Below are 24,722 nucleotides of genomic sequence, written 5' to 3' on the forward strand. Positions count from 1 at the left end.
ACTGATCTCTGGCTGAAGGAGACTCGTAGATATATATATATATATATATATATATATATATATATATATATATATATATATATATATATATATATATATATATATATATATATATAAATATATATATATATATATATATATATATATATATATATATATATATATATATATATATATATATATATATATATATATATATATATATATCGTGCCGAATATGTAAAACTGGTCAATTAGCAAGAACTCATTTAAAATTAAGTTCTTTCTAAAATTTTCTCTTATACATTTAAAGACATATTTTTTTCATTAATGTTAATGTAAAAATTTTTAATTTTGCTCCAAACGAATCTTAGAAAACTTACCTAACCTTATTATAACAAGAACAATTTATTTTAGCCTAACTCAACTAAATATATTTTAGATTTGTTTACAATAATTTAACACTAAACAAACACAGTGAAATATATTTTTTTCGTTAGGTTCAGAATGATTTTGGCGAAATTATTGCATACACAAATTTTCACTTGTCCTATATGGCAAGATGAACGTTGCTATTTAAGCCAAGATCGCAAGTTCTGCCTATTCGGCACGACATATATATACGTATATATATATATATATATATATATATATATATATATATATATATATATATATATATATATACACATATATATATATATATGTATATTTATACATATATATATATATATGTATATATATACATTATATACATATATATATATATATATATATATATATATATATATATATGCAATAAGATCACAGTAAACAGGTGATTTCAGAATATGCAAAACAACCACTCTGAAAGAATAGAGAAATTCCAAGCGTTTCGTGACTACTCACATTATCAAGGAACTATGAAAGTAAAGCATCCAAGGAAGCTATATAAGGGGTCTGGCCGGCACCTCACTATCAGATCCCACAACGGTTTAAACACCTGACGCGCGCCGACCCAACTTGGATAGGTCCTTGGCACAACTCACCCACAAACTATTCTACCCAAGAAATAAGAAATTTTAACGATTATTTGTCCAGTGTATTATTAAATTCTTCCCAAATTCTATTAATTATAAATGGATCTAATTTATATAAACCAAAGGAAATATTCATATTATTGTCAAAACTGCTTTTTATGAAACAAGATTCAATTATATTCCTGTCGACCATGGACTTGCTTGATACAACTTTCTCAACTTTTTGAAAATCAATTGGATGGTTAAAATCTCTTACATGAATAAATAGAACATTGGAATCTTGTCCAGTTCTAATGCTATATTTATGTTGTTTTAATCTTAGTTCGAGATTTTTACCAGTTTAACCGTAATAAACTTTATCGCAAATTTTACAAGGAATCTTATAGACACATCCATCAGCATTTTGGGGGGAATTCTTTATCAAAAGTTTTTTTTACTGTGTCAAGATTTTTGAATACAACTTTACATGCTTTACTTTCATAGTTCCTTGATAATGTGAGTAGTCACGAAAGCGCTTGGAATTTCTCTATTCTTTCAGAGTGGTTGTTTTGCATATATATATATATATATATATATATATATATATATATATATATATATATATATATATATATATATATATATATATATATATATATATATATATATATATATATATATATATACATATATACTCCTTCCACCCCAGGTAGATCTGTTTGTGACTTGAAAAAGCCCACTGTGTGGGCGAAACGTTGTCAATAAAGGATCACATTATACTGCATATGTGTTTATATTTCCATATATACTCCTTTGTGTGTATATATATACACAGAGAGGAGTGTATCTCTTAGTGTATATGCAGTAAGAGTTTCCTTGGATCAAGAGCCCTTCACTAGCGTCAAGGTATCAACTTACACCTCCCACTACTCTTCTGTTTCCATTCTTTGCACTCTCACTCTCTTGCTTTTCCCTCTTAATTTTACCCTCGCCGTCTCCCCTGAGCATCACCCTCACCCAGGATGACGGTCCCTCTCCCCCCCAGCATCACCCTCACCCAGGATGACGGTCCCTCTCCCCCCCAGCATCACCCTCACCCAGGATGACGGTCCCTCTCCCCCCCAGCATCACCCTCACCCAGGATGACGGTCCCTCTCCCCCCCAGCATCACCCTCACCCAGGATGACGGTCCCTCTCCCCCCCCTAGCATCACCCTCACCCAGGATGACGGTCCCTCTCTCCCCCCCAGCATCACCCTCCCCCAGGATGACGGTCCCTCTCCCCCCCAGCATCACCCTCACCCAGGATGACGGTCCCTCTCCCCCCCCAGCATCACCCTCACCCAGGATGACGGTCCCTCTCCCCCCCAGCATCACCCTCACCCAGGATGACGGTCCCTCTCCCCCCAGCATCACACTCACCCAGGATGACGGTCCCTCTCCCCCCCATCACCCTCACCCAGGATGACGGTCCCTCTCTCTCCCCCCAGCATCACCCTCACCCAGGATGACGGTCCCTCTCCCCCCCAGCATCACCCTCACCCATGATGACGGTCCCTCTCCCCCCCAGCATCACCCTCACCCAGGATGACGGTCCCTCTCCCCCCCAGCATCACCCTCACCCAGGATGACGGTCCCTCTCCCCCCCCCCCAGCATCACCCTCACCCAGGATGATGGTCCCTCTCCCCCCCAGCATCACCCTCACCCAGGATGACGGTCCCTCTCCCCCCCCAGCATCACCCTCACCCAGGATGACGGTCCCTCTCCCCCCCCAGCATCACCCTCACCCAGGATGACGGTCCCTCTCCCCCCCCCAGCATCACCCTCACCCAGGATGACGGTCCCTCTCCCCCCCCAGCATCACCCTCACCCAGGATGACGGTCCCTCTCCCCCCCAGCATCACCCTCACCCAGGATGACGGTCCCTCTCCCCCCCCAGCATCACCCTCACCCAGGATGACGGTCCCTCTCCCTCCCAGCATCACCCTCACCCAGGATGATGGTCCCTCTCCCCCCCCAGCATCACCCTCACCCAGGATGACGGTCCCTCTCCCTCCCAGCATCACCCTCACCCAGGATGACGGTCCCTCTCCCTCCCAGCATCACCCTCACCCAGGATGACGGTCCCTCTCCCCCCCGCAGCACCCTCACCCCGGATGACGGTCCCTCGCCCCCCCCCAGCCTCACCCTCCCCCAGGATGATGGTCCCTCTCCCCCCCAGCATCACCCTCACCCAGGATGACGGTCCCTCTCCCCCCCAGCATCACCCTCACCCAGGATGACGGTCCCTCTCCCCCCAGCATCACCCTCACCCAGGATGACGGTCCCTCTCCCCCCCAGCATCACCCTCACCCAGGATGACGGTCCCTCTCCCCCCAGCATCACCCTCACCCAGGATGATGGTCCCTCTCCCCCCAGCATCACCCTCACCCAGGATGACGGTCCCTCTTCCCCCCAGCAGCACCCTCACCCAGGATGATGGTCCCTCTCCCCCCCAGCATCACCCTCACCCAGGATGATGGTCCCTCTCCCCCCCAGCATCACCCTCACCCAGGATGACGGTCCCTCTCCCCCCCCAGCATCACCCTCACCCAGGATGACGGTCCCTCTCCCCCCAGCATCACCCTCACTCAGGATGACGGTCCCTCTCCCCCCAGCATCACCCTCACCCAGGATGATGGTCCCTCTCCCCCCCAGCATCACCCTCACCCAGGATGACGGTCCCTCTCCCCCCAGCATCACCCTCACCCAGGATGATGGTCCCTCTCCCCCCCAGCATCACCCTCACCCAGGATGATGGTCCCCCTCCCCCCCAGCATCACCCTCACCCAGGATGATGGTCCCTCTCCCCCCCCAGCATCACCTCACCCAGGATGACGGTCCCTCTCCCCCCCAGCATCACCCTCACCCAGGATGACGGTCCCTCTCCCCCCCAGCATCACCCTCACCCAGGATGATGGTCCCTCTCCCCCCCAGCATCACCCTCACCCAGGATGATGGTCCCCTCCCCCCCCCCCTCAGCATCACCCTCACCCAGGATGATGGTCCCTCTCCCCCCCAGCATCACCCTCACCCAGGATGATGGTCCCTCTCCCACCCAGCATCACCCTCACCCAGGATGATGGTCCCTCTCCCCCCCAGCATCACCCTCACCCAGGATGATGGTCCCTCTCCCCCCCAGCATCACCCTCACCCAGGATGACGGTCCCTCTCCCCCCCAGCATCACCCTCACCCAGGATGATGGTCCCTCTCCCCCCCAGCATCACCCTCACCCAGGATGATGGTCCCTCTCCCCCCCCAGCATCACCCTCACCCAGGATGACGGTCCCTCCCCCCCCCAGCATCATCCTCACCCAGGATGACGGTCCCTCTCCCCCCCAGCATCACCCTCCCCCAGGATGACGGTCCCTCTCCCCCCCAGCATCACCCTCACCCAGGATGATGGTCCCTCTCCCCCCCCAGCATCACCCTCACCCAGGATGAAGGTCCCTCTCCCCCCCCGCATCACCCTCACCCAGGATGATGGTCCCTCTTCCCCCCAGCATCACCCTCACCCAGGATGATGGTCCCTCTCCCCCCCAGCATCACCCTCACCCAGGATGATGGTCCCTCTCCCCCCCCAGCATCACCCTCACCCAGGATGATGGTCCCTCTCCCCCCCAGCATCACCCTCACCCCGGATGATGGTCCCTCTCCCCCCCAGCATCACCCTCACCCAGGATGATGGTCCCTCTCCCCCCCCCCCCAGCATCACCCTCACCCAGGATGATGGTCCCTCTCCCCCCCAGCATCACCCTCACCCAGGATGATGGTCCCTCTCCCCCCCAGCATCACCCTCACCCAGGATGATGGTCCCCTCCCCCCCCAGCATCACCCTCACCCAGGATGATGGTCCCTCTCCCCCCCAGCATCACCCTCACCCAGGATGACGGTCCCTCTCCCCCCCAGCATCACCCTCACCCAGGATGATGGTCCCTCTCCCCCCCCAGCATCACCCTCACCCAGGATGACGGTCCCTCTCCCCCCCCAGCATCACCCTCCCCCAGGATGACGGTCCCTCTCCCCCCCAGCATCACCCTCACCCAGGATGACGGTCCCTCTCCCCCCCAGCATCACCCTCACCCAGGATGACGGTCCCTCTCCCCCCCAGCATCACCCTCACCCAGGATGACGGTCCCTCTCCCCCCCCAGCATCACCCTCACCCAGGATGACGGTCCCTCTCCCCCCCAGCATCACCCTCACCCAGGATGACGGTCCCTCTCCCCCCAGCATCACCCTCCCCCAGGATGAGGGTCCCCCTCCCCCCAGCATCACCCTCATGACGGTCCCTCTCCCCCCAGCATCATCCTCACCCAGGATGACGGTCCCTCTCCCCCCCCCAGCATCACCCTCACCCAGGATGACGGTCCCTCTCCCTCCCAGCATCATCCTCACCCAGGATGACGGTCCCTCTCCCCCCCAGCATCACCCTCACCCAGGATGACGGTCCCTCTCCCCCCAGCATCACCCTCACCCAGGATGACGGTCCCTCTCCCCCCCAGCATCACCCTCACCCAGGATGACGGTCCCTCTCCCCCCCAGCATCCCCCTCCCCCAGGATGACGGTCCCTCTCCCCCCCAGCATCACCCTCACCCAGGATGACCCTCTCCAGGTCCCTCTCCCCCCCAGCATCACCCTCACCCAGGATGATGGTCGGATGATGGTCCCTCTCCCCCCCAGCATCACCCTCACCTAGGATGACGGTCCCTCCCCCCCCAGCATCACCCTCACCCAGGATGACGGTCCCTCTCCCCCCCAGCATCACCCTCACCCAGGATGACGGTCCCTCTCCCCCCTAGCATCACCCTCACCCAGGATGACGGTCCCTCTCCCCCCAGCATCACCCTCACCCAGGATGACGGTCCCTCTCCCCCCAGCATCACCCTCACCCAGGATGACGGTCCCTCCCCCCCCAGCATCACCCTCACCCAGGATGACGGTCCCTCTCCCCCCAGCATCACCCTCACCCAGGATGACGGTCCCTCTCCCCCCCCAGCATCACCCTCACCCAGGATGACGGTCCCTCTCCCCCCAGCATCACCCTCACCCAGGATGACGGTCCCTCTCCCCCCAGCATCACAATCACCCAGGATGACGGTCCCTCTCCCCCCCAGCATCACCCTCACCCAGGATGACGGTCCCTCTCCCCCCCAGCATCACCCTCACTCAGGATGACGGTCCCTCTCCCCCCAGCATCACCCTCACCCAGGATGACGGTCCCTCCCCCCCCAGCATCACCCTCACCCAGGATGACGGTCCCTCTCCCCCCAGCATCACCCTCACCCAGGATGACGGTCCCTCTCGCCCCCCGGCATCACCCTCACCCAGGATGACGGTCCCTCTCCCCCCAGCATCACCCTCACCCAGGATGACGGTCCCTCTCCCCCCAGCATCACCCTCACCCAGGATGACGGTCCCTCTCCCCCCCAGCATCACCCTCACCCAGGATGACGGTCCCTCTCTCCCCCCAGCATCACCCTCACCCAGGATGACGGTCCCTCTCCCCCCAGCATCACCCTCACCCAGGATGACGGTCCCTCTCCCCCCAGCATCACCCTCACCCAGGATGACGGTCCCTCTCCCCCCAGCATCACCCTCACCCAGGATGACGGTCCCTCTCCCCCCCCAGCATCACCCTCACCCAGGATGACGGTCCCTCTCCCCCCAGCATCACCCTCAGCATCACCCTCACCCAGGATGACGGTCCCTCTCCCCCCCCAGCATCACCCTCACCCAGGATGACGGTCCCTCTCCCCCCCCCAGCATCACCCTCACCCAGGATGACGGTCCCTCTCCCCCCCATCACCCTCACCCAGGATGACGGTCCCTCTCCCCCCCAGCATCACCCTCACCCAGGATGACGGTCCCTCTCCCCCCCAGCATCACCCTCACCCAGGATGACGGTCCCTCTCCCCCCCCAGCATCACCCTCACCCAGGATGACGGTCCCTCTTCCCCCCCATCACCCTCACCCAGGATGATGGTCCCTCTCCCCCCCCTAGCATCACCCTCACCCAGGATGACGGTCCCTCCTCCCCCCCCAGCATCACCCTCACCCAGGATGACGGTCCCTCTCCCCCCCCAGCATCACCCTCACCCAGGATGACGGTCCCTCTCCCCCCCCAGCATCACCCTCCCCCAGGATGATGGTCCCCCTCCCCCCCCCCTCAGCATCACCCTCACCCAGGATGATGGTCCCCCCCCCCAGCATCCCCCCCCAGCATCACCCTCACCCAGGATGATGGTCCCTCCCCCCCCCCAGCATCACCCTCACCCAGGATGATGGTGGACAAAGTTGGTTCAACATCCCTATTCAATCATCATTTTTCTTATTCAATTTCTTCTCCTTCCACCCATTCCCGACCCCGTCCCTCCCCTTCCCTTCCCTAACCCCCTCTCACGCCCCTCTCTTCCCTCCCTTTCCCTTTTCCCATCTCTCTCCTATCTTTCCCTCTCCCCTTTTTATTCTTCCATCCCTCCCCTCATCCCATCTTTGGTGCTAGCTTCCAGATGTAGTCTTAATAACATGCATGGAGTTGATAGGCCTTAGGCCTAATCGACTAATTAAATTTTGGCAAGTCTGTCCAAACTAGTTACGAGATTGTTAAGAAGGTGAAGCACCACAAACTGCAAAGCTGAAATATTTTCGTATCTGACAGTGTTATTATTAATTATGTCACTCTCGTACCCACTCTTAAAAATACACAGACTCTCTCTCTCTCTCTCTCTCTCTCTCTCTCTCTCTCTCTCTCTCTCTCTCTCTCTCTCTCTCTCTCTCTCTCTCTCTCTCTCTCTTTCTCTCTTTCACTCACTCTCATTCTTCCTCACTCTTGAAAACACACTAACCCTATTTCACACACTTTCACACTATCATACCCACTGTTCCGCACTCTTTAAAACACACACGCACACACACTCTCTCAAACACGCACCCACTCTCTCGAACACGCACTCTTTAAAACACACACGCACACACACTCCTCAAACACGCACCCACTCTCTCAAACACGCACCCACTCTCTCAAACACGCACCCACTCTCTCAAACACGCACCCACTCTCTCGAACACGCACCCACTCTCTCAAACACTCACCCACTCTCTCGAACACGCACCCACTCTCTCAAACACGCACCCACTCTCTCAAACACGCACCCACTCTCTCAAACACGCACCCACTCTCTCAAACACTCACCCACTCTCGAACACGCACCCACTCTCTCGAACACGCACCCTCTCTCTCAAACACGCACCCACTCTCTCAAACACTCACCCACTCTCTCGAACACGCACCCACTCTCTCAAACACGCACCCACTCTCTCAAACACGCACCCACTCTCTCAAACACGCACCCACTCTCTCAAACACGCACCCACTCTCTCAAACACGCACCCACTCTCTCAAACACTCACCCACTCTCTCGAACACGCACCCACTCTCTCAAACACGCACCCACTCTCTCAAACACGCACCCACTCTCTCAAACACTCACCCACTCTCTCGAACACGCACCCACTCTCTCAAACACGCACCCACTCTCTCAAACACTCACCCACTCTCTCGAACACGCACCCATTCTCTCAAACACGCACCCACTCTCTCAAACACGCACTCACTCTCTCAAACACGCACCCACTCTCTCAAACACGCACCCACTCTCTCAAACACTCACCCACTCTCTCGAACACGCACCCACTCTCTCAAACACGCACCCACTCTCTCAAACACTCACCCACTCTCTCGAACACGCACCCATTCTCTCAAACACGCACCCACTCTCTCAAACACGCACTCACTCTCTCAAACACGCACCCACTCTCTCAAACACGCACCCTCTCTCTCAAACACGCGCCCACTCTCTCAAACACGCACCCACTCTCAAACACGCACCCACTTTCTCAAACACGCACCCACTCTCTCAAACACGCACCCACTCTCTCAAACACGCACCCTCTCTCTCAAACACGCACCCACTCTCTCAAACACGCACCCACTCTCTCAAACACGCACCCACTCTCTCAAACACGCACCCACTCTCTCAAACACGCACCCACTCTCTCAAACACGCCCCCACTCTCTCAAACACGCACCCACTCTCTCAAACACGCACCCACTCTCTCAAACACGCACCCACTCTCTCAAACACGCGCCCACTCTCTCAAACACGCACCCACTCTCTCAAACACGCACCCACTCTCTCAAACACGCACCCACTCTCTCAAACACGCACCCACTCTCTCAAACACGCACCCACTCTCTCAAACACGCACCCACTCTCTCAAACACGCACCCACTCTCTCAAACACGCACCCACTCTCTCAAACACGCACCCACTCTCTCAAACACGCACCCACTCTCTCAAACACGCGCCCACTCTCTCAAACACGCACCCACTCGCTCTCCGCAGGTGTGCATCGTGCAGAAGTGCGACACGAAGCAGATGTTCGCCATGAAATACATGAACAAGGCTCAGTGCGAGGCCAGGGAGGCGCTAAGTAATGTGTTCAGGGAGATGGAGATACTCGCCAGCCTCAACCATCCATTCCTCGTCAACCTCTGGTTCAGTTTCCAAGGCAAGTCATCTCTTGCATGATATACATTAGTCTTATTCGTCATCTTAACCTTTATTATGCATCAGTAATTACTGATGCCTTACATCAGTAATTACTTACAGTAATTACTGCAACAGTAATGTAGGTAATTACTGTTACAGTAATTATTTACAGTAATTACTGTAACTGTTAGATGTGCTCAAAGTGCGCGGTTCAGCTGTTATATGTGAGTTACTTGACGGGAACGCTTGCAGGTGTTTGGGAAGCTGTGGTGCCTACTGGGGTTTGGGTAGCTGTGGTAGCTTCTGGGGTGTGGGTAGCTGTGGTAGCTTCTGGGGTTTGGATAGCTTCAGAGATTTGGGTAGCTGTGGTAGCTTCAGGGGTCTGGGTAGCTGTGGTAGCTTCAGGGGTCTGGGTAGCTGCGGTAGCTTCAGGGGTCTGGGTAGCCGTGGTAGCTTCAGGGGTCTGGGTAGCTGCGGTAGCTTCAGGGGTCTGGGTAGCTGCGGTAGCTTCAGGGGTCTGGGTAGCTGCGGTAGCTTCAGGGGTCTGGGTAGCCGTGGTAGCTTCAGGGGTCTGGGTAGCTGCGGTAGCTTCAGGGGTCTGGGGAGCTGCGGTAGCTTCAGGGGTCAGGGTAGCTGCGGTAGCTTCAGGGGTCTGGGTAGCTGCGGTAGCTTCAGGGGTCTAGGTAGCTGTGATAGCTTCAGGGGTCTGGGCAGCTGCAGTAGCTTCAGGGGTCAGGGTAGCTGCGGTAGCTTCAGGGGTCTGGGTAGCTGCGGTAGCTTCAGGGGTCTGGGTAGCTGCGGTAGCTTCAGGGGTCTGGGTAGCTGCGGTAGCTTCAGGGGTCAGGGTAGCTGCGGTAGCTTCAGGGGTCAGGGTAGCTGCGGTAGCTTCAGGGGTCAGGGTAGCTGCGGTAGCTTCAGGGGTCTAGGTAGCTGCGGTAGCTTCAGGGGTCTAGGTAGCTGTGATAGCTTCAGGGGTCTGGGTAGCTGCGGTAGCTTCAGGGGTCTGGGTAGCTGCGGTAGCTTCAGGGGTCTGGGTAGCTGTGGTAGCTTCAGGGGTCTGGGTAGCTGCGGTAGCTTCAGGGATCAGGGTAGCTGCGGTAGCTTCAGGGGTCTAGGTAGCTGCGGTAGCTTCAGGGGTCTGGGTAGCTGCGGTAGCTTCAGGGGTCTGGGTAGCTGCGGTAGCTTCAGGGGTCTGGGTAGCTGTGGTAGCTTCAGGGGTCTGGGTAGCTGCGGTAGCTTCAGGGGTCTGGGTAGCTGTGGTAGCTTCAGGGGTCTGGGTAGCTGCGGTAGCTTCAGGGGTCTGGGTAGCTGCGGTAGCTTCAGGGGTCTGGGTAGCTGTGGTAGCTTCAGGGGTCAGGGTAGCTGCGGTAGCTTCAGGGGTCTGGGTAGCTGCGGTAGCTTCAGGGGTCTGGGTAGCTGCGGTAGCTTCAGGGGTCTGGGTAGCTGCGGTAGCTTCAGGGGTCTGGGTAGCTGCGGTAGCTTCAGGGGTCTAGGTAGCTGCGGTAGCTTCAGGGGTCTGGGTAGCTGCGGTAGCTTCAGGGGTCTGGGTAGCTGCGGTAGCTTCAGGGGTCTGGGTAGCTGCGGTAGCTTCAGGGGTCTGGGTAGCTGTGGTAGCTTCAGGGGTCTGGGTAGCTGCGGTAGCTTCAGGGGTCTAGGTAGCTGTGATAGCTTCAGGGGTCTGGGCAGCTGCAGTAGCTTCAGGGGTCAGGGTAGCTGCGGTAGCTTCAGAGGTCTGGGTAGCTGCGGTAGCTTCAGGGGTCTGGGTAGCTGCGGTAGCTTCAGGGGTCTGGGTAGCTGCGGTAGCTTCAGGGGTCTAGGTAGCTGCGGTAGCTTCAGGGGTCTGGGTAGCTGCGGTAGCTTCAGGGGTCTGGGTAGCTGCGGTAGCTTCAGGGGTCTGGGTAGCTGCGGTAGCTTCAGGGGTCTGGGTAGCTGCGGTAGCTTCAGGGGTCTGGGTAGCTGCGGTAGCTTCAGGGGTCTGGGTAGCTGCGGTAGCTTCAGGGGTCTGGGTAGCTGCGGTAGCTTCAGGTGTCTGGGTAGCTGCGGTAGCTTCAGGGGTCTGGGTAGCTGCGGTAGCTTCAGGGGTCAGGGTAGCTGCGGTAGCTTCAGGGGTCTGGGTAGCTGTGGTAGCTTCAGGGGTCTGGGTAGCTGCGGTAGCTTCAGGGGTCTGGGTAGCTGCGGTAGCTTCAGGGGTCTGGGTAGCTGCGGTAGCTTCAGGGGTCTGGGTAGCTGCGGTAGCTTCAGGGGTCTGGGTAGCTGCGGTAGCTTCAGGGGTCTGGGTAGCTGCGGTAGCTTCAGGGGTCTAGGTAGCTGCGGTAGCTTCAGGGGTCTGGGTAGCTGCGGTAGCTTCAGGGGTCTGGGTAGCTGCGGTAGCTTCAGGGGTCTGGGTAGCTGCGGTAGCTTCAGGGGTCTGGGTAGCTGCGGTAGCTTCAGGGGTCTGGGTAGCTGCGGTAGCTTCAGGGGTCTGGGTAGCTGCGGTAGCTTCAGGGGTCTGGGTAGCTGCGGTAGCTTCAGGGGTCTGGGTAGCTGCGGTAGCTTCAGGGGTCTGGGTAGCTGCGGTAGCTTCAGGGGTCTGGGTAGCTGTGGTAGCTTCAGGGGTCTGGGTAGCTGTGGTAGCTTCAGGGGTCTGGGTAGCTGTGGTAGCTTCAGGGGTCTGGGTAGCCGTGGTAGCTTCAGGGGTCTGGGTAGCTGTGGTAGCTTCAGGGGTCTGGGTAGCTGTGGTAGCTTCAGGGGTCTGGGTAGCTGTGGTAGCTTCAGGGGTCTGGGTAGCTGTGGTAGCTTCAGGGGTCTGGGTAGCCGTGGTAGCTTCAGGGGTCTGGGTAGCTGTGATAGCTTCAGGGGTCTGGGTAGCTGTGGTAGCTTCAGGGGTCTGGGTAGCTGTGATAGCTTCAGGGGTCTGGGTAGCTGTGGTAGCTTCAGGGGTATGGGTAGCTGTGATAGCTTCAGGGGTCTGGGTAGCTGTGGCCTATCATGAACCAGTGGGCCTATCATGAACCAGTGAGCCTATCATGAACCAGTGGGCCTATCATGAACCAGTGGGATTATCATGAGCCAGTGGGCCTATCATGAACCAGTGGGCCTATCATGAACCAGTGAGCCTATCATGAGCCAGTGGGATTATCATGAGCCAGTGGGCCTATCATGAACCAGTGGGCCTATCATGAACCAGTGGGATTATCATGAGCCAGTGGGCCTATCATGAACCAGTGGGCCTATCATGAACCAGTGGGCCTATCATGAACCAGTGGGATTATCATGAGCCAGTGGGCCTATCATGAACCAGTGGGCCTATCATGAACCAGTGGGCCTATCATGAACCAGTGAGCCTATCATGAACCAGTGGGATTATCATGAGCCAGTGGGCCTATCATGAACCAGTGGGATTATCATGAACCAGTGAGCCTATCATGAACCAGTGGGCCTATCATGAACCAGTGGGCCTATCATGAACCAGTGGGCCTATCATGAACCAGTGGGCCTATCATGAACCAGTGGGATTATCATGAGCCAGTGGGCCTATCATGAACCAGTGAGCCTATCATGAACCAGTGAGCCTATCATGAACCAGTGGGATTATCATCAGCCAGTGGGCCTATCATGAACCAGTGGGCCTATCATGAACCAGTGGGCCTATCATGAACCAGTGGGCCTATCATGAACCAGTGGGCCTATCATGAACCAGTGGGCCTATCATGAACCAGTGGGCCTATCATGAACCAGTGAGCCTACCATGAACCAGTGGGATTATCATGAGCCAGTGGGCCTATCATGAACCAGTGGGCCTATCATGAACCAGTGGGCCTATCATGAACCAGTGGGCCTATCATGAACCAGTGGGCCTATCATGAACCAGTGGGATTATCATGAGCCAGTGGGCCTATCATGAACCAGTGGGCCTATCATGAACCAGTGGGCCTATCATGAACCAGTGGGCCTATCATGAGCCAGTGAGCCTATCATGAGCCAGTGTGCCTATCATGAGCCAGTGGGCCTATCATGAGCCAGTGGGCCTATCATGAGCCAGTGGGATTATCATGAGCCAGTGGGCCTATCATGAACCAGTGGGCCTATCATGAACCAGTGGGCCTATCATGAACCAGTGGGCCTATCATGAGCCAGTGAGCCTATCATGAGCCAGTGGGCCTATCATGAACCAGTGGGCCTATCATGAACCAGTGAGCCTATCATGAGCCAGTGGGATTATCATGAGCCAGTGGGCCTATCATGAACCAGTGAGCCTATCATGAGCCAGTGGGCCTATCATGAACCAGTGGGCCTATCATGAACCAGTGAGCCTATCATGAGCCAGTGGGATTATCATGAACCAGTGAGCCTATCATGAGCCAGTGGGATTATCATGAGCCAGTGGGCCTATCATGAACCAGTGGGCCTATCATGAGCCAGTGAGCCTATCATGAGCCAGTGGGATTATCATGAGCCAGTGGGCCTATCATGAACCAGTGGGCCTATCATGAACCAGTGGGATTATCATGAGCCAGTGGGCCTATCATGAACCAGTGGGCCTATCATGAACCAGTGAGCCTATCATGAGCCAGTGGGATTATCATGAGCCAGTGGGCCTATCATGAACCAGTGGGCCTATCATGAGCCAGTGGGATTATCATGAGCCAGTGGGCCTATCATGAACCAGTGGGCCTATCATGAACCAGTGGGCCTATCATGAACCAGTGGGCCTATCATGAGCCAGTGAGCCTATTATGAGCCAGTGGGATTATCATGAGCCAGTGGGCCTATCATGAACCAGTGGGCCTATCATGAACCAGTGGGATTATCATGAGCCAGTGGGCCTATCATGAACCAGTGGGCCTATCATGAACCAGTGGGCCTATCATGAGCCAGTGGGATTATCATGAGCCAGTGGGCATATCATGAACCAGTGGACCTATCATGAGCCAGTGTGGATATCATGAGCCAGTGGGCCTATCATGAGCCAGTGGGCCTATCATGAGCCAGTGGGCCTATCATGAGCCAGTGGGCTTATCATGAGCCAGTGGGCCTATCATGAGTCAGTGGGCCTATCATGAACCAGTGGGCCTATCATGAGCCAGTTGGCCTATCATGAACCAGTGGGCCTATCATGAGCCAGTGAGCCTATCATGAGCCAGTGGGCCTATCATGAGCCAGTGGGCCTATCATGAGCCAGTGGGCCTATCATGAACCAGTGGGCCTATCATAAGCCAGTGGGCCTATCATGAACCAGAGGGCATATCATGAGCCAGTGGGCCTATCATGAACCAGTGGGCCTATCATAAGCCAGTGGGCCTATCATGAACCAGAGGGCCAATCATGAGCCAGTGTGCCTATCATGAGCCAGTGGGCCTATCATGAGCCAGTGGGCCTATCATGAACCAGTGGGTCTATCATGAGCCAGTGTGCCTATCATGAGCCAGTGGGCCTATCATGAGCCAGTGTGCCTATCATGAGCCAGTGGGCCTATCATGAGCCAGTGGGCCTATCATGAGCCAGTGTGCCTATCATGAGCCAGTGGGCCAATCATGAGCCAGTGGGCCTATCATGAACCAGTGGGCCTATCATAAGCCAGTGGGCCTATCATGAGCCAGTGGGCCTATCATGAGACAGTGGGCCTATCATGAGCCAGTGGGCCTATCATGAGCCAGTGGGCCTATCATGAGCCAGTGGGCCTATCATGAACCAGTGGGCCTATCATGAGCCAGTGGGCCTATCATGAGGCAGTGGGCCTATCATGAGCCAGTGGGCCTATCATGAGCCAGTGGGCCTATCATGAACCAGTGGGCCTATCATGAGCCAGTGGGCCTATCATGAGCCAGTGGGCCTATCATGAGCCAGTGGGCCTATCATGAACCAGTGGGCCTATCATAAGCCAGTGGGCCTATCATGAACCAGAGGGCATATCATGAGCCAGTGGGCCTATCATGAACCAGTGGGCCTATCATAAGCCAGTGGGCCTATCATGAACCAGAGGGCCAATCATGAGCCAGTGTGCCTATCATGAGCCAGTGGGCCTATCATGAGCCAGTGGGCCTATCATGAACCAGTGGGTCTATCATGAGCCAGTGTGCCTATCATGAGCCAGTGTGCCTATCATGAGCCAGTGTGCCTATCATGAGCCAGTGGGCCTATCATGAGCCAGTGGGCCTATCATGAGCCAGTGTGCCTATCATGAGCCAGTGGGCCAATCATGAGCCAGTGGGCCTATCATGAACCAGTGGGCCTATCATGAGCCAGTGGGCCTATCATGAGCCAGTGGGCCTATCATGAGACAGTGGGCCTATCATGAGCCAGTGGGCCTATCATGAGCCAGTGGGCCTATCATGAGCCAGTGGGCCTATCATGAACCAGTGGGCCTATCATGAGCCAGTGGGCCTATCATGAGGCAGTGGGCCTATCATGAGCCAGTGGGCCTATCATGAGCCAGTGGGCCTATCATGAGCCAGTGGGCCTATCATGAGGCAGTGGGCCTATCATGAGCCAGTGGGCCTATCATGAGCCAGTGGGCCTATCATGAACCAGTGGGCCTATCATGAGCCAGTGGGCCTATCATGAGGCAGTGGGCCTATCATGAGCCAGTGGGCCTATCATGAGCCAGTGGGCCTATCATGAGCCAGTGGGCCTATCATGAGGCAGTGGGCCTATCATGAGCCAGTGGGCCTATCATGAGCCAGTGAGCCTATCATGAGGCAGTGGGCCTATCATGAGCCAGTGAGCCAGTAGATGAGCCAGACACATGTACAATTATTAGGTATCTTTCACGAGATGTTTAGCTTTATGAGTCTAACAAGGAATAATAATACTGGAGACGGTGGAAGCCTTGAAGCAGTTTGATGTAATAAGTCCCTCAACCTTGCTAGAGATCTTCAGTCTGTCAAGACTAATAATGGCCCAAACACTTCCAGCACATTCATCTATTGGCTGGTGGGGGTTACACAAGTTGCTGTCATGTTCTTTGTCAATTTCAGGTCCAGACGACATATTCAGTATTATACAAAAATTCGAAAAGAAATGTTGGGTCAAAATATTATTGAAAGTCGTAAATTTCAAAAGCTTCTTGTCTTCACCTCGAGGTTTTTGTCCCAAGTAAAAAAAAAAAAAAAAAAAAAAAAAAGGGGCTCAGAAAATGGCACACGGAACCTCATGTAACCAGCATCCATCACTTCCATTTTCCTACTTTTCCTTTGTGCTATTTTATTGCACCTTTTATATTGGACCAATTTTACCGATGCCATTTTTCCCGTGTAGCGCAAAAAATGCCTTATACTTCCAGTATCTTCCATAAAGTCACTTTCATACTCCGGAACACTATTTACCCTTTCCTTTTCACGTATTATAACACCCTTTCTCTATCATTTTCCTCACTGCAGCACATTGATCGTCTCTTTCACTTTTCCTACTACTCTCCCAACTCTTATTTTCCCCAGTCTAGTTTCCCGAGGCGCAGTCTCTCATTTCAGAGCCTCTCTTTTTCACTCTCTCGTCATTTTCCCCCCTCGTCCAAACAGATCGTCCATGTCTCACTTTCTTGCAGATTCCGAGGATATGTTCATGGTAGTAGACCTGTTACTGGGCGGTGACCTGCGTTACCACGTCCAGCAAGGCGTCCAGTTCACTGACCAGGCTGTCAGACTCTATATCTTAGAAGTGGCTTCTGCCCTCTCCTACCTCCACGCCAGGCATATCATCCATAGGTGAGCTACACACCTATCCACCCACCTTAACCCCTCACCTGCCTAGGAAACTCAGGTGAATCAGGTGAGTCTCCGAGTCATCGCAGAGGCATAATACAGTGACTGAAACAATACACAAATAACCTGCACATGGGAGAAGGTTATAACGACGTTTTGGTCCACTGTGACTAGATTTTAGGGGAAATCAGACTCCTAGGTGACACCAGGTAAGCCAGGTCAGGCTCCAGGTGAGTTTCTGTGCTCCTAGGGTGAACCTAGCCAGGCCAGGTGATTCTATCTAAACAGGTGAAGGAGGTGAAGTATTCTGATGTTTTCCCTTGTTTGTGTATGTAATATATGGTTTTAATGTTAGCACAAACAAATGTAATTTGATTTTGTGTAATTTTGATATTGTTGATGTTAATGTTGATGCTATTTGCCTTTCTATTAATGTTATCCTAGTGCTATCACCACCGTCATCATTATAACCACCATTGTCATTATCATCACCATTATCACTTATATCCATACCACTATCACCATCATCCTCACAATCATCACCACAACTACCATCACAGCCACAACAATAGCTACAACCCCCACCACCATCATTATAGCCAACAATCACATAACTCACTATCATTCATGTTCTATCTCTCTTTCAGAGACATCAAACCTGATAACTTGCTTCTGGACGAAGAAGGTGAGTGTGTGTGTGTGTGTGTGTGAGTGTGAGTGTGTGTGAGAGTGTAAGTGTGAGTTATCCCACGAGACCAAAAGCTCTACTAAGTAGGGCATTATAAAACTAATACCAATCAGTAGAACCTTATATATATATATATATATATATATATATATATATATATATATATATATATATATATATATATATATATATATATATATATATATATATTATTTAAAGACAAAATACATTGACAAAACATTCACAAAGTTACAATAGAAAGTAAAACAACATAAGTAACTCAGAGCTACATCTCGAATACTTCGTCCATATATATATTATGCACTGTATTCTCCCTATTATTGAATAATAACCCTCATACCTAACCACTTAACCATCCTGGCTCCTAGCCACTAATATTCCTACGCTTCTAACCACTTAACGACGTTCACTACTAGCCACTTAGCAAGTACCTTCAAAGAAGTTCTGGGTGGAGCCCAACTCCTGGTCTCTGAACTCAAGTTATAATTAGTTTCCACAGATCATGACCAAGATTTATATTAAAATAATGATCTAACATTTTATTTCATTATTTCGCGTATCTCTTTAATGTCAAAAGTTGCTCTGATTCACGAGAAAAAAAAGTAATGAGTTGTAATATTAAGGATGATAACAGCAACAATGAGGATGATAACGTAGTGATGATAATGTTGATAGTGATGATAATGTTGAAGAATCATCCCACTGGTAGAGTCGCATGTTTAGATGAGGTTCCTGATGAACCAGCTATGTATCCTGGTAGAATTTGTTCCACCAAATCATGGGTTCTTTTGGAGTAAGTTAACACTTTCTATCAACACAATTTGAGAGGCGGTGCATGTGTCCGGCCTACCTAGCCAGGCTGACTGCCCATCGTGATTCATCAAGAGGCTGGTTGAGAACGATTTTCCTAAGTAATGACTCGAGATGGCTTTGAAAGTATTGAGGAGCCTTTAAAAACAGGTTAGTCTAGGTAGCGATAGACGTCATTTCAGAAACGTCGTGAACATCAACGTTTCTGAAATGTGGACAGTGGCAAAACCCTGCAAGTGGAAATAAAGACACCTGTAGCAGAGAATACTTTTAATACAACATTTCGTCCAGCCTATCCTTAGGCGAAACGTTGTATTAAAAAGGATTCGTTGCTACCAGTGTCTTTGTCGTCATGGAGGTTTTTTTATTATTATCACACCGGCCGATTCCCACCAAGGCAGGGTGGCCCGAAAAAGAAAAACTTTCACCATCATTCACTCCATCACTGTCTTGCCAGAAGGGTGCTTTACACTACAGTTTTTAAACTGCAACATTAACACCCCTCCTTCAGAGTGCAGGCACTGTACTTCCCATCTCCAGGACTCAAGTCCGGCCTGCCGGTTTCCCTGAATCCCTTCATAAATGTTACTTTGCTCACACTCCAACAGCACGTCAAGTATTAAAAACCATTTGTCTCCATTCACTCCTATCAAACACGCTCATGCATGCCTGCTGGAAGTCCAAGCCCCTCGCACACAAAACCTCCTTTACCCCCTCCCTCCAACCCTTCCTAGGCCGACCCCTACCCCGCCTTCCTTCCACTACAGACTGATACACTCTTGAAGTCATTCTGTTTCGCTCCATTCTCTCTACATGTCCGAACCACCTCAACAACCCTTCCTCAGCCCTCTGGACAACAGTTTTGGTAATCCCGCACCTCCTCCTAACTTCCAAACTACGAATTCTCTGCATTATATTCACACCACACATTGCCCTCAGACATGACATCTCCACTGCCTCCAGCCTTCTCCTCGCTGCAACATTCATCACCCACGCTTCACACCCATATAAGAGCGTTGGTAAAACTATACTCTCATACATTCCCCTCTTTGCCTCCAAGGACAAAGTTCTTTGTCTCCACAGACTCCTAAGTGCACCACTCACTCTTTTTCCCTCATCAATTCTATGATTCACCTCATCTTTCATAGACCCATCCGCTGACACGTCCACTCCCAAATATCTGAATACGTTCACCTCCTCCATACTCTCTCCCTCCAATCTGATATTCAATCTTTCATCACCTAATCTTTTTGTTATCCTCATAACCTTACTCTTTCCTGTATTCACCTTTAATTTTCTTCTTTTGCACACCCTACCAAATTCATCCACCAATCTCTGCAACTTCTCTTCAGAATCTCCCAAGAGCACAGTGTCATCAGCAAAGAGCAGCTGTGACAACTCCCACTTTGTGTGTGATTCTTTATCTTTTAACTCCACGCCTCTTGCCAAGACCCTCGCATTTACTTCTCTTACAACCCCATCTATAAATATATTAAACAACCACGGTGACATCACACATCCTTGTCTAAGGCCTACTTTTACTGGGAAAAAATTTCCCTCTTTCCTACATACTCTAACTTGAGCCTCACTATCCTCGTAAAAACTCTTCACTGCTTTCAGTAACCTACCTCCTACACCATACACTTGCAACATCTGCCACATTGCCCCCCTATCCACCCTGTCATACGCCTTTTCCAAATCCATAAATGCCACAAAGACCTCTTTAGCCTTATCTAAATACTGTTCACTTATATGTTTCACTGTAAACACCTGGTCCACACACCCCCTACCTTTCCTAAAGCCTCCTTGTTCATCTGCTATCCTATTCTCCGTCTTACTCTTAATTCTTTCAATTATAACTCTACCATACACTTTACCAGGTACACTCAACAGACTTATCCCCCTATAATTTTTGCACTCTCTTTTATCCCCTTTGCCTTTATACAAAGGAACTATGCATGCTCTCTGCCAATCCCTAGGTACCTTACCCTCTTCCATACATTTATTAAATAATTGCACCAACCACTCCAAAACTATATCCCCACCTGCTTTTAACATTTCTATCTTTATCCCATCAATCCCGGCTGCCTTACCCCCTTTCATTTTACCTACTGCCTCACGAACTTCCCCCACACTCACAACTGGCTCTTCCTCACTCCTACAAGATGTTATTCCTCCTTGCCCTATACACGAAATCACAGCTTCCCTATCTTCATCAACATTTAACAATTCCTCAAAATATTCCTTCCATCTTCCCAATACCTCTAACTCTCCATTTAATAACTCTCCTCTCCTATTTTTAACTGACAAATCCATTTGTTCTCTAGGCTTTCTTAACTTGTTAATCTCACTCCAAAACTTTTTCTTATTTTCAACAAAATTTGTTGATAACATCTCACCCACTCTCTCATTTGCTCTCTTTTTACATTGCTTCACCACTCTCTTAACTTCTCTCTTTTTCTCCATATACTCTTCCCTCCTTGCATCACTTCTACTTTGTAAAAACTTCTCATATGCTAACTTTTTCTCCCTTACTACTCTCTTTACATCATCATTCCACCAATCGCTCCTCTTCCCTCCTGCACCCACTTTCCTGTAACCACAAACTTCTGCTGAACACTCTAACACTACATTTTTAAACCTACCCCATACCTCTTCGACCCCATTGCCTATGCTCTCATTAGCCCATCTATCCTCCAATAGCTGTTTATATCTTACCCTAACTGCCTCCTCTTTTAGTTTATAAACCTTTACCTCTCTCTTCCCTGATGCTTCTATTCTCCTTGTATCCCATCTACCTTTTACTCTCAGTGTAGCTACAACTAGAAAGTGATCTGATATATCTGTGGCCCCTCTATAAACATGTACATCCTGAAGTCTACTCAACAGTCTTTTATCTACCAATACATAATCCAACAAACTACTGTCATTTCGCCCTACATCATATCGTGTATACTTATTTATCCTCTTTTTCTTAAAATATGTATTACCTATAACTAAACCCCTTTCTATACAAAGTTCAATCAAAGGGCTCCCATTATCATTTACACCTGGCACCCCAAACTTACCTACCACACCCTCTCTAAAAGTTTCTCCTACTTTAGCATTCAAGTCCCCTACCACAATTACTCTCTCACTTGGTTCAAAGGCTCCTATACATTCACTTAACATCTCCCAAAATCTCTCTCTCTCCTCTGCATTCCTCTCTTCTCCAGGTGCATACACACTTATTATGACCCACTTCTCGCATCCAACCTTTACTTTAATCCACATAATTCTTGAATTTACACATTCATATTCTCTTTTCTCCTTCCATAACTGATCATTTAACATTACTGCTACCCCTTCCTTTGCTCTAACTCTCTCAGATACTCCAGATTTAATCCCATTTATTTCCCCCCACCGAAACTCTCCTACCCCCTTCAGCTTTGTTTCGCTTAGGGCCAGGACATCCAACTTCTTTTCATTCATAACATCAGCAATCATCTGTTTCTTGTCATCCGCACTACATCCACGCACATTTAAGCAACCCAGTTTTATAAAGTTTTTCTTCTTCTCTTTTTTAGTAATTGTATACAGGAGAAGGGGTTACTAGCCCATTGCTCCCGGCATTTTAGTCGCCTCATACGACACGCATGGCTTACGGAGGAAAGATTCTTTTCCACTTCCCCATGGACAATAGAAGAAATAAAAAAGAACAAGAGCTATTTAGAAAAAGGAGAAAAACCTAGATGTATGTATATATATATATGCATGTGCGTGTCTATGAAGTGTGACCAAAGTGTAAGTAGGAGTAGCAAGATATCCCTGTTATCTTAGCGTGTTTATGAGACATGGAGGTATCCTATCTTAATCTCTATCCGTTTCAAGCCAGTGATTTGCCCCGGTCCCCTCCCCCCCCCCAAGCATCTCACTGATGGCGCTGGCTGCAAGTGCAGCTCCCAGGAGAGTACTGTCAGTGAGGTTAATGCCCTGCACCCCGTGCAAGACGTTTGTTGCTTGCCTGGTTGGTTGTGGGTTTGCTGGAGGACACTAGTTCACTTTGGAAGAGGCCTTAGATTCTCTCTTTACTCTTTGATTCTCCTGATGTCTAGAGTGCCATCATCCAGTAACTAGAGTTTGAGCTCAATGCCCAGATCTCCTGTGACTTCCTTGATGGCTAGCCCCCCAGTGGAAATAAGTACAAGGCCCCCGATGGAAATAAGTACAAGGACCCTCAGTAGAGATAAGTACAAGGCCCCAATGGAAAAAAAATACAAGGCCCCCAATGGACATAAATCACTTTTTCTGATTTTTTTTTGGGTTATCCTAGATAATTCACACATATGTTACTATGTATGATAATTTGTGTAACTGTATGTATGTGTACCTGTACCTAAGTAAACTTACTTAGACAGGAAGAAGGGGGGCGGCCACCCTGACAAACAACATCGCACGAGTCGATCTCATGTTCACCAAAGAGAAGTTCTGATGCAGTGTTGCAGAACGCGAGGACGAACAAATATTACGAGGGGGGAAAAATACTGATAAATGGCTCTTTAGACCGAACTGAAGGCATTTAGCAGAGTCCAGATTAATCAGAAAGTTTTCTGGCAAGATAGTATTGCATGCGCCATGCCACATGAGCCGTTGCTTCGCAGCCTCGTGGAATCCCAAACTCCAGCCAGCTGAGTTGACTATAAACAAAGTGGCTGTCTCTCGGCTCACTATTCTCACGGCTGCCGGAGCAATAAGGCGAGGCAGAGAGAGAGAGCTGACAATAGAGACTGATCTAATGTCTCCATCCTTCTTTCCTAGCACACAGTGGTATGCAGGAAAACAAAAATGGAGTCGCAGAAACACCACCAGCGACACAGATGATAGCAAATCTTGTCATCTCTGAGAGAAAACGCACAACAAAATCTGCATCTTTTAGGTAAATGAACACAGATGAAATTAACGTGACATGTTCACTGTGGCAACGTTTCGCTCCTGGTGAGCGAAACGTTGACGTCAGGTTACATTAGTTACATCTGTCTCCAGTTACATAACATTTTGCCTTTAATTCTACCATTATTATTAAAATCTACATCAATTGAGTTGATCATTTATTTGATGTGTTGGGGTTGAAACCACCTGCATTTGAAACCACCTGTACTTGAAACCATCTGTACCTGAGACCATCTGCAGCTCCAGATGGGAAGGACATGACAACTTTCTACACTTATCTCGCTCATGGATTGTTAAATGTTATGCTCTGGCTCCAGAGCCATAGTGATCATTGATGATGTTGTTCTGGGTGAGTCTTCTGTCCTCTGCTCTGGACTCTGCTGAGATCTCTGAGGGTAAATTTATCCTTACTGGTGATCAGTCCCATTGGTCTTGAACTATTATTATTATTATTATTATTATTATTATTATTATTATTATTATTATTGTTATTGACATTATTATTGACATTATTACCATTATTATAACATTATTATTAATATTATTATTATTATTATTATTATTATTATTATTATTATTATTAAATAATAAGCACTAAACCCACATGTGCTACGCATCTATATAATACATGAATATAATATAATGTAACAATAATAATGGTTCAGCTATTAAAAATATAATTTTATTTACTACGAGGTTACAGAGAGACATTAAGTAATTTTGTAACAATTTTTTTTATCAACAATAATTACATAAACTCAGTTCCTGGAAATGTAACCGTATATAATTTTGTGTGTATGTTGTGTTGGTGTATTAGACACGTGTTATACAACTGTATTTCTCGGTGAAATACAATTTGGATCGCCTTTCCAGCCGTCAGTTTTAAGCTTGGTCAATGTCAGATTAATACTGAACGTATTATAGGTTTAATAGAGGAGAGATCTGAGGCTGTTTGAACGCTAATTACCTTGTGTAATCACCTGGGCTAATTGCCATACCACGGGTAATTAGTGTACGTTACCAA

General features: G+C 50.2%; 1 protein-coding gene across 1 annotated transcript in view; it reads left to right on the forward strand.

Moving 5' to 3' along the window:
- Nucleotides 1-24,722, forward strand: part of LOC128692495 (uncharacterized) — a 90,702-nt gene that overhangs the window by 22,480 nt on the left and 43,500 nt on the right. Inside the window, exons 4-6 of the mRNA XM_070090141.1 lie at nucleotides 9,425-9,590; nucleotides 17,094-17,253; nucleotides 17,898-17,935. Of these exons, the coding sequence (XP_069946242.1) occupies nucleotides 9,425-9,590; nucleotides 17,094-17,253; nucleotides 17,898-17,935 (364 nt within the window). The remainder of the gene's footprint in view (nucleotides 1-9,424; nucleotides 9,591-17,093; nucleotides 17,254-17,897; nucleotides 17,936-24,722) is intronic.

This window comes from Cherax quadricarinatus, chromosome 30 (assembly GCF_038502225.1).
Source record: "Cherax quadricarinatus isolate ZL_2023a chromosome 30, ASM3850222v1, whole genome shotgun sequence".
Classification (NCBI taxonomy): Eukaryota; Metazoa; Arthropoda; class Malacostraca; order Decapoda; family Parastacidae; genus Cherax; species Cherax quadricarinatus.